The 11,035-nt window shown below is 46.4% G+C and overlaps 1 protein-coding gene across 5 annotated transcripts in view; it reads right to left on the bottom strand.

The window, feature by feature from the left end:
• Positions 1 to 625: 625 nt before the first annotated feature.
• LOC142374372 (thyroid hormone receptor alpha-B) overlaps positions 626 to 11,035 on the bottom strand; it is a 170,104-nt gene continuing 159,694 nt past the window's right edge. For all 5 annotated transcript variants that reach the window (XM_075458022.1, XM_075458019.1, XM_075458020.1 and 2 more), the window contains 2 exons: positions 6,427 to 6,685; positions 626 to 3,242 (listed from right to left, as the gene is read on the bottom strand). In XM_075458022.1, coding sequence (XP_075314137.1) covers positions 2,992 to 3,242; positions 6,427 to 6,685 — 510 coding nt within the window. In that variant the 3' untranslated portion in view covers positions 626 to 2,991. The remainder of the gene's footprint in view (positions 3,243 to 6,426; positions 6,686 to 11,035) is intronic.

Here is an 11,035-nt window from a genome sequence, read left to right as displayed (position 1 = left end):
ATGGCAGTGAGGATTGGGGGCCCTCGGCTTTTTTTCTTCCTCTTGAATCCTCACATTCTTACGCACAAGTCTCTCGTTCTTTGTCGCTACTGCTTTTGCTGTTCACATTCAATCGGTGGTGCCGCCCCGATAGGGCGGTTATGGCCAGCCTTGTCTCACAAGGGAAGAGACCTGAATCCGGTTTGGTGTCGGAGATTCTGGGCCAAACTGGGAGTGAACTACTCAGAGGTGAGTGAGGACGACAGATAAGGGAGGATGAGAGGAAAAAAAATCATGTGAGGAAGGATGCTCAGACGGCTAAAAATACAGGGGATGACGAGTACTGAGAGGAAAAGGAGTAAGTGCTACAAAGTCGTCCTACGCAGGATCCCTCCCACCCATCTCTGTGGGCTGGATGTGTGCTGGTCTAATACTGACGACAGGACTGGTTTGGGACGAAGCCCACTGCCTCTGTTACACAGAGCGGTTCAGGATACCCCTGTGGGGCGCGATCGACCATCTAATGATTACACTTTGATGAGGAAGGGGTGACAGGAAGGACTGCTGCAATGGTGCAAAAACTGCAGCCAGCCTGACTGGGTGGGGTCTGTGGTGATGGGGGTAACGTCACGGGGGGGGGGGGGGGGGGGGGGGGGGTTCTTCTGAGAGTCTGAGCCGAGCCCAAAGGTGACATTCCAGTTCCCCTCTTCTCTTATCAGGGAGGATTATCTGGGATCTGTAGCACGTGTTCCTCTGCTCTGAAGAACCGAGCATGAACCGACTCTGAGGTCTATGATTTACTGTCATTAACTACATGTACGAGTGGCAAACCCATTTAGTTCTGGCTTGGCCCCTGAACTGGAATGAACGTAGTGGGCTTGAATGAAACAAATCAACGTTTTTTTCGATGGTCATTTGGCTATCTATCTGCCATGAGATATTACTGTGATGGTACAGAGCACCGGGAAGGTGCCGAGCTGAGAAAACTCCCATTTTTTCTATCTTTTTTTTTTGTCAAATGCGCTGGCCATCCACGAGAGAAAGCTGGTTTCGAATCAGATACCGAGCTCCTGTGGCGGCCAATCGTAGGTGTGCTGTAGGAAGTCAACTCTCTATGCACGCTAAACCAACGGGCGCTTCCGGTTACTCTATGTTATCCATCGTTTTCTGCTGGACCTCCGCTCTGGCCTGTGAGTCGGTTTCTGTTTTTACAGAAAATCCAACTTTAAAAAAAGAAAAAAAAAGAAAAAAAAAAGATGGGACTTGGTCCCATAAAACAGAAAAAGAACCCTGAACGGGATGGGTACCATTCCCTGGAGTCGGGCGAACCTGGCAGGGGGAAGGTCGGCCCTCCTGTCTTTAGTGGCATTTCATTTGAACCAAGTGATAGCGCTGAGGCCGTGTGTGTGTGTGTGTGTGTGTGTGTGTATACTGCGAGTGTTTCGTCTTTCCCGCGACCACAAGCGCGCACGTTTCTGTTGTTAGTCTGCGCCGGCCTGCACGGTGCACGTCTGTGTGTAGGCTGTGGGCAGCTGCCCTGTGTCCACAGAGGTGAGGTAGTGCCTGACACCACAGGGGCAGTTTTCTGCTGCCCCAGCCTTGGGGTGTGTCCATTTTGAGGTAAATGGTAGCCTTCTTGGCATTTTTGCCTGCTCTCAGTGACGCCCATGGTTAAAAACAAAAAAACAAACAAAAAAAGGCAAATGTGTATGGAAGCCTGAAGGGGCCACACTGAGCTGAGTCTGTGAGGAGAGGACTCTGTAGCAACCCTGCAGGTTCGGGCCATAAAATCAGCACTGCCACGCAGTGTGTACAGTAAAAATGAGGCTTTTGCGTTACTCTGAGGTGAAGTTGTGTGTTTTCATGTTAACGTGTGTGTGTGTAAGATGAGCTTCGCCGTCTTTGCTCGTGGCTACTGCTGTTCAAAACCTCCGTGGAGGCGGGGTGTGGACGATTTACTTCTAACCCCCGTTTCTAAATCTGCAGCTCAGATCTGTTTCCGAACGCATCCCTTCCTCTGCCTCTCAATGCAGTAGCTCCCTGCAGAGCGAAGGGCTTCGTTCATTCCCGCGACGGGAGGCTGCAGGAGCAGCGCAGGTAACAACGAGGCAGGTATGCTCATGTGTGTTCTCTGTGTGTGTGCTGTATGTCACAGGAGCCGGTCCGATGACAAAAAAGAAGGTAGATGTGAGGCCATGGTCTGCACGTCTTTTAAAAAGGTAGACAACACAATTTCATAAAACTGGAGTAGCCTTATATAAATATAGCACCGGTTTTTCAGTGGAATCTGAGAGAAGAAGCAGCTCCAAAAAAACAGCGGCTCAGATTGAGTTATTGACAAACGAGGTCCGGTAAGCTCTGCTTCGTTCCAGCCGTTAAACACCAGAGAGATTTCAGTGTGCGGCGTCCATGTTTTTGACCGCTTTAACACTTATTCAGAAGTAATACTGAGAGGTGCTGACCAGCTTTGACACTGGAGACCAGGGCTTCAAAAATGAGCGCGGGGGGCCGCAAAAACAAAGCAAATACACGGAGGGGAGAGCTGACCCCCGCAAAAAGAGCTGAGGCGGAAGGAGCTGCAGCTGTGTGCGCGGTGTGTGTGTGTTCATGTGTGTGTGTGTGTGTGTGTGTGTGTGTGTGTTTCTTGGCAAATGGCTACAACTCTTACTGGATAAGACATCATGCTCAGACAGAAGGGCCCCCAGGTGGATGTTAAAACAGGGGCGGGTGTTTGAAAGAGAAAGAGGTGGAGGAGAGGGTGTTCACAAAACAAAGTCCTCTGTTTGCTTTTACTCTCCTGTTTGCTGGTGTGTTCTTTCAGTTATTGTCGTTTCCAGTTTTAAAACCACAAACTGTGAATGTGATGTCGGAGAAAAACGCAGATTCCTGCCGATGAGACTCTCCCCCTCCATCTTTTTTCCCCTACCGAAAAAAAAGCGACGGCGCTTTAGCCCCATCTCCCATTTTTGCCCCAAACTTTCTCTTTCCACCGCACAGTTGGGCGACTGCGTTTCACACCTCCTGGTCCTCGAAGACCTCGAGGAAGAGTGGGGGGAAGAGTTCGTTGGGACACTCCACCTTCATGTGAAGGAAGCGGCTGGCGTGGCACGCCCCGATCATCCGCAGGTCCGTCACCTTCATCAGGAGCTTGGGCCAGAAATGGGGAATGTTGTGCTTGCGGTAGTTGATGTAGTGCTCGAACGCCAGCAGGTAGGTCTCCTGGCACTTCTCGATCTTGTCCATGGAGGTCAGGCCTGAGCGGTCTGCAGGAGGCAGGGGGGATAAGAGAGGGAAGGGGGTCAGAATCGTCCATACAGGGATGCATGTCAGGCAGGGGTCTGAAACTGATCCGTGAAAGGGCCGGTGTGGCTGCAGGTTTCTGTTCCAACCCTGCAGCAGCACAGCTGACTTGTTTCATTCAATCAACTGAACTGGTTAAGTCCTTGGCTGTGTTCGAAACCGCATACTTCTCCTACTACTCATACTGACTTTTTGAGTTAGTATGCGAGTTTGAGTAAGCGAGAAGTTCCCGGATGCATACTAGATTTGCCGAAATGTTGGGTATGCATCATGAGGTTACTACTCATACTCAAACTACCCAAGATGCAACGTAACGTGACGTCGCCGATCGTCATTTCCTGTCAAAACGGCAGTTTCAAGCTAGCTACAACGAGGGTAGGTTCACTTCCTGTTTTCAAAACAAAAGCACCAATTGTATCGTAATGGCTTTCCCTATGATAAAAGGCAACGGGTATTTTATTTTGTGAAAATAACAGGAAGTGCGTTGCTCACTGCGGCTAGCTTTAGTAGCACCGAATTCGTGGGAACAAAATTGTAAATAGCCGGTATTTTGTCAGGTTTTCAACACGTTGGGGATCTAAACGACTACTTTCTCTCCTGAAAATGTTTCAAATGTTGCTAAAGTTTACAGAGTTTAGAGCTTAAGCGAAATCAGCTTCAGGCCGGCTGATTTCGGCTCGGGCAGGAGCAAAATGCATTGTGGGTAAATGCTCTGCATACTGTCTGATCGATGAGTATGTAGTATGTAGTATGCGGTTTCGAACACAGCCCTTCAGTGCAGACAGTTCAGTTGACTGAATGAAACAAGTCAGCTGTGCTGCTGCAGGGTTGGAACAACAACCTGCAGCCCCACCGGCCCTTTCATGGATCAGTTTCAGACCCCTTGATGTAGGGGAAGAAAACGTACGAATCAAATTTATATCATAAGAAAAGAAAGAACCGTGATGTGCAAATGTCACGAAGCAATATTTAATTTACAATAGAACAGGGATGTTCAAAGTCGGGCCTCGAGGGCCGCTGTCCTGCAGGTTTTAGATGTTTCCCTGCTTCAACACACCTGATGAAATGGATGCTAAGTTCTGCAGCAGCTTGCTGATGATGCATTGATCTGAATCAGGGAAACATCTCAAACCTGCAGGACAGCGGCCCTGGAGGCCTGGATGTGAACATCCCTGCTATACAGCATAGAAAACATCTCAAATGTTGAAAGTGAGACATTTTTACTGGTCAGTGAGAAAATATCTGCTCATCTTATATTGAACGTCTCCCTGGGGTTGTACAAGACATGGAAAACTGTGGTGGGAATAAAGAACCAACCACACAACCACTGCTTGGTAGCATTGTTCTTGCTGTTAAATTCCCTCTCAGATTTTCATCAGGTTAGTGGGTTGAATTGACGGGTTTAACAAACACTGCAAGCCAGGAACATGCCAGTTCGTCCCAGCACAAAAGTTTCTTTTAACTCTTTCTAAGATGGTTTGCATTCTCAAGCAGAGAGGTTATAAGGAAGAGGCATTACACTTAAAGAATCATGGGAGAAATCTATGAGAGCGCAGGTATAAGATGCTCAGTCCGCTCCTTCACCCAAGAATCACCTCCTGAAGCAGGAACCAGTTCCTTCAGTTTCAGTCAGTCTGAGCTTAAAATACCATAAAACAGAGTTTTACAGACATTATTTAAAGTCAAAAACAGTAAACTGGGGATCATATATGTATATAAATATGCTTTTTTTGGAGGAGAACAGAGCAGATTCACATTAGCCCCTTTCACACTGCCGAATAACCCGCGTTTAATTCGCGAATTTAGCGTGTCCGCTGTTGTGTTCACACTGCCGACCCGGGCTGCCGCGTCAACTCGACTCGCCTTTCGACCCGCGTCAGACCCTAGTCTTTTTGCCGAGCCGAGTTTGATGTGAACACAATCGACGCGGGTCGGACGTGGGCGTGACGTGAGGAGTTTAAAAGACAGAATGGACAGCTGATTCAGAACAACAGCGACAGGTGAGGACAAGCTATACTCTGTTTTAGCCTACATCAAGTTCGAGACATTTTTTAATATGGCCAACTGGGGAGACAAGGAGGTCCGCGAGCTCCTCAGCCTCCGAGCAGAGGACGTTATTTACCGCCACATGTGAGGGACGGTGAAGGATGGACCTCTGCTGGAAGGGCTGGCGAGACAGATGGGAGAGCGCGGTTTCCCACGCACCGTAAAGTAACATCTCCATGAACTGCATTGCAAAAACGAGTTCTCAAGGTGTCCCGCCATCGTTTGTTTGAAAAATTTGATGCAGACAGGTGTATTTAACCCTACCTCCAACGCATGGCTTGTGCCTACGTCATTGTACACGCCCAGCATTTTATGTGTTTTGTGTGATGCTCTGCCACTAGGCAACTCCCCCTGAACTCGGCTTCTGGCGACACGGGTCACCCTGACACGCCAAGCGTTCACATTGCTCGACGCGGGTCGAAGGTGCAATTTGGACCCGCTAAGGTAGCGGGTCGCAGTGTGAAAGGGGCTATTGAAAGGAGCCAGTTGAGGCGGTGTTGGAAGGCCTGCTGGACATCACCTGGGGGGGTGTTTTGGACACATCCCACCAGGAGGAAGCCTCGGGGCAGATCTGGGACTCCCTGGAGGTATAATATCTCTGAGGAACACCTCAGTGTCCCTCTGGAAGAGCCGGAGGAGGTGGCTGAGCAAAGGGGGGTCTGCTCAGGCTGTTGCTGCCAGCAGATAACAGAAGACAGACGAGGTTTTTTTCGTGTGCAAACCCTGTCAGTAACTACACCTATTTTAAGACTTTAAGCTCTGTTTGGGAAGGAAACTTTTGTGATGTGTCCTCAATCCAAAACGTCAGAATTTTTAATACTGAACGAATCCAGAGTGAGAGCTTTTTAAACGTCTTTAAGATGAGTTCTAGGTGTCCTGTGCTTCATAACTAAGTGAACTTTTATCATCAGTCCATAATCGTATTTAAATTAGCAATAGGTTACAATATATACAGTTTGAGGAAGGATTAATGAACTGGAACATGAACGGTCCTGGAGGGGAAAAGGAAGAAGAATTTGCATTTAAATGACATGAAGTGAAATCTGATAAAGTGCAGCGGTGTGAGCTACAGCTTTAACTTTCAGTGCCTCAGAACTTCACCTGAGCTCATGAGAAGCACGGCCTGCAGCAGCGCCACCTCCGTGTCGTCCAGGTTGAACTGCGCCAGGCTTTTGCCCAAATCGAAGATGGCGTCGGACACCACGCCCAGCCCTCCGTTCTTCAGCTGCTCGCGCTTCACGGCCATCTCGCCGCTCAGAGTCAGCGTCTCGCTCTCGGGGTCGTAGCGGATGGCGGCCCGCAGCGACATGATCTCCATGCAGCAGCCTTTCAGCAGGATGATCTGGTCTTCACAAGGCAGCTGGGGAACAAAGAAAAACACTTTTTTTTTTACCCTCTGACACAGTCTCTGTTTGGTCATCACATCAAAATACATTTCAAGTCAAGTACAAGAACCACGCGTTGAGATGCAAAGCCATGATCCATCATTCTGATCAGAGCCGGACGGAGCAGACACCCTGCGAAGGTCAGGAGTCACAGGGCCGCAAATATTAAACTCATCAACATTATCAGGAAACTGGAAAATTACTGTTTGAAGCACACGTTCATTTGACCAAGTGCTGCTTTACATAACCAGAACGCCACCGGTGCCGGCCTGTGCTTTGAGTGCATGTTACAGTAAGCTGGGAGTCGGTTTTAATGAGACGTGTGCAAACATTAAAGGAAATACAGAAAAATTAGGCTTCTTGAAGGACATCCCAAAGCTCTTCTTTGGATGTGGGCTGCCTTTTGTTCCGTTCTCTGCCAACATGATCCCACACTGCTTCAGTAATGTTGAGCTCCGGGCTCTGGGGAGGATTCATCCCCCCATCAGACCTGCTGCCACTGATTTTCAGCCCACTTCTTGTGTCCTTTGGCACAGCTCAGCCTTTTCTCCCCGTTTCCCTTCCTTAAGAACGGCTTCCTGACAGCCACCCTTCAATGGAGCCCATTTCTTTTTTTTTTTTTTTTTTTTTTTTTTGTAAACTCTTTATTTATAGTACAAAACATTGAACAATTACACATTCAAGGTCTGGGGGTGGTCACTATTTTCGAAAGTCAGAATATCATACACAACACGTTAAAACAGTCTCACTCATTGCCCAAATAAGCCATTTCTGCCATCGTTTTTCACCCAGATCTTTTTAGAGTCAGACTGAGTAAGTCATTTGCTCTGGGACATGCAGTTGTTTTACAATATCAACAAAAGTATCTGTAGTGGGGGCCTGATCAGCGAAGACCTCTCCACATTCTCTCCAGCAGGCCAGTTGTGTGCCAGCCTGTTTGGACTTCTGCTTTGGGAGTTATAAATAAACAAATTAAGCTTTTCCAACAGAAGTCTCTCCATGTCCAGGAGTTGGTGGAGGATGACTGTGTTTCCCAGGCTTTCAGCCACATGTCCTCTGTTATCACCACGTTCAACTCTTTCCCAACGCTGTTTCACATAGTCGGTATTGTCCTTATTCAGTGAGGTGATCCATGGAGCCCATTTCTGATGAGGCTTGGGCCAACAGCAGATGGATCAGCTGAAGGTCCAGATGCATCTCTCAGCTCCTGTGTCAGGTCTTTTTGCTGGAGTTTTTCCTCTCACTCTCAGATCCTGTTCATCTGCTGTAGATAGTTCTTTAGGCCTGACACTTCTTCTTCTGTCCTCCACTTGTCCAGTTTCCTCAAATGTTTTAAGGACACACTGCACACCATGCTGAGATATGCCAAGTTTTCAGCTAACAGCTCTTTGGGAATCACCTTGTTGCTGCAGAAATCCTGTTTTCTGTCTGTCACACTGTGTTATCTTTGCTGTTTTTCACAGATGCAACTAAAGAAATGAACATATACCGGTCTGCAAAGTGCCTAAATATCCAATTTAAAATTAGTTCTTGGCAAAGTTTTCTCTTATATGTTGACAGAGCACCAAGTTCGGTGCTGCAGAAATCCTGGAGAACTATTAATAAAGACTACTTTAAAAGATTAAAAGAAAGTCTGGCTTCTTGGAGGTACAATATAAAGAAATAAGGGGTGTCTCCAGATTCTGGCACAGTACTGGATGTACATGTGGACACATCTCCACCACAGCTGTGGAATATTGTAAAACCACAGTATTGTGGCCTCTCTTTTATGGGATTGATATGTTTTTAGAAAGTGACAGAAACCCTGATCTCTTCAAACAGATAGATGCAGAGTTCATATTTGATTTTTTTTGGGGACCTAAATGGTAGTGACATGAAACAAATGGTGCGTGTGCTGCTTTAATATTTCAACTCTGAATTTTGCCACTGCAGAAACTTTCTAATGAGCTGTAAAGCTGTAAAGATGGTGATCTGTTCTGCTGTCTCAGTGAGGTATGTTTTGATTCAAGGTGGTAGAAACACGGTCGTTTCATCGAAAAATGGAAACTTATTTGCATTTCAGGACATCGTGCTGCTGTTTTACTTTATTCCCACAAGTTAATCATCATAGTGATTGTACAAGCTGTTAAAAACAAGCCGCAGCACTGACAGATGGTTGTGAGTAAACAAATTATGACAGAAAATTGAGACAAAAAACAAGAAAGGTGGATAGGTGGCAGAAAGGGGAGGCAAACATGAGGATGCATCTAAAAGAAGTCCCATTTATTTCCGCTAATGAACACGGATTATGACTAAAATGCCCTAATTTACATGAGCATTAGACTTTCTGAGTTAAAACTCATTTCATCAACTCTGCAGACTCTGAATTAATCTTACCTCCATGTACGCTTGTTTCTCACAGTGTTGCTCCCGCCGTCTGAGCAGATTAATAAGCATTCACTGCCTTCATTTGCCTTAAAATAAAGGTTTATAATGCATTTACAGCTGGATCAATATGCAGGAGAGCCCCAGATTAAATTTTAGTGGCTAAGTCGCTGCCTTTATTTCTGTTGGGTCTAATCAATTGACTCGTGCGTCGGCATGAAGAGATCTCTTGTAAACTAAACAGGTTCTCCCACCGGCTCTTTTATCAGATTCAATTAGGTGTCTTTCAAACATTACACAAGATAACACGTTAGTGATTATGAGCTTCGGTATCTGGACCACTAAGCTGTGTGTGCTTATCTGCTGCAGCTTCCATCTCTCAGAAAATTAACATAAAATCCAGCAGCATTATGAGGATTTCTTTTTTTTAAACGCTGATTTGAACAGAGCTATCCATCATATAAGTGTAATTTGAATGATATTCATCCAATCTAATGAATCATACTTCAAAATATGCTCATTAAAAAAAGCGATGACCTCTACTTTCAAAGGTATCTGTGATTTATTTATGCCGTACAGGTTTTGTTCTTCTGTGATTCACTGCACAGCAGAGTTCCGCTTGCACAGATGTTTCACTGCAGCTGTAACTCAGCCACCCTGATAATCATCCCCTCACCTAACAAGCAGCAGAGAGAAGACGACGACGTGGTCACACGTTTGCTGAAGAAGGCGGCTCAAACTGACCGTGCTTCTGGGTTTAAATACACTAACTATCAACTACTGACCGGTGTGTGTTGGACATTTCTGGAGGCCGGAGTGAACCGCAGCAGCGTGAAGGTATAAAATCTTGTATTTTCAAAGTCTGACCCGATGATTGTACTGACCTCCACAAACTGACCTCTATAATCCCCCTTTTCCTTAAAGGGGAAGCTCGTTTTTTCAAACCTGGACCTTATTTCTGTCATAAAACAGAACAAAATATAACAGTTTGGTGAAAGTCGGCGTCCTTCGGAAGATATTTAGAGTTTTACAGACATTATTGTTTTTCTTTTTAGAAGGGAAAAAACAGTAAACTGGGGATCATATATGTATATAAATATGCTTTTTTTGGAGGAGAACAGAGCAGATTCACATTGAAAGGAGCCAGTTGAGGCGGTGTTGGAAGGCCTGCTGGACATCACCTGGAGGGGGTGTTTTAGACACATCCCACCAGGAGGAAGCCTCGGGGCAAATCTGGGACTCCCTGGAGGTATAATATCTCTGAGGAACACCTCAGTGTCCCTCTGGAAGAGCCGGAGGAGGTGGCTGAGCAAAGGGAGGTCTGCTCAGGCTGTTGCTGCCAGCAGATAACAGAAGACAGATGAGGTTTTTTTCGTGTGCAAACCCTGTCAGTAACTACACCTATTTTAAGACTTTAAGCTCTGTTTGGGAAGGAAACTTTTGTGATGTGTCCTCAATCCAAAACGTCAGAATTTTTAATACTGAACGAATCCAGAGTGAGAGCTCTGGATTCCGCGTATTTTCAAAGTCTGACCCGATGATTGTACTGACCTCCGCAAACTGACCTCTATAATCTCCTGAAAGGGAAGCTCGTTTTTTTCAAACCTGGACCTTATTTCTGTCATAAAACAGAACAAAATATAACAGTTTGGTGAAAGTCGGCGTCCTTCGGAACATATTTAGATCCCTCGAGATCAGCGTATATCCATATAACGGGAGAGAACAGGGACAATACAGCCTCTAAATAAGGCATTATCTGTCTTTATTTCACCAATACTTTAAGACCAATGAATGAATGAACGCGTATTATTGCACTGTTAGCTCAGAGCTGCCGTGTTGTTGTTATCGGGGGGCTTATAGGAAGCTTTCTACACTCATCGCCGCGCGCCGCTGCAGCACATCTTATTCACTCCAGCATGGACGTGTATAGGTTCAAAGGCTGTGTTCGAAACCGCCTACTA

The sequence above is a fragment of the Odontesthes bonariensis genome, chromosome 23, assembly GCF_027942865.1.
Source record: "Odontesthes bonariensis isolate fOdoBon6 chromosome 23, fOdoBon6.hap1, whole genome shotgun sequence".
Taxonomy (NCBI): Eukaryota; Metazoa; Chordata; class Actinopteri; order Atheriniformes; family Atherinopsidae; genus Odontesthes; species Odontesthes bonariensis.
Note: the sequence above shows the minus strand (reverse complement) of the source record. Positions and strands in the feature narration are given on the sequence as shown.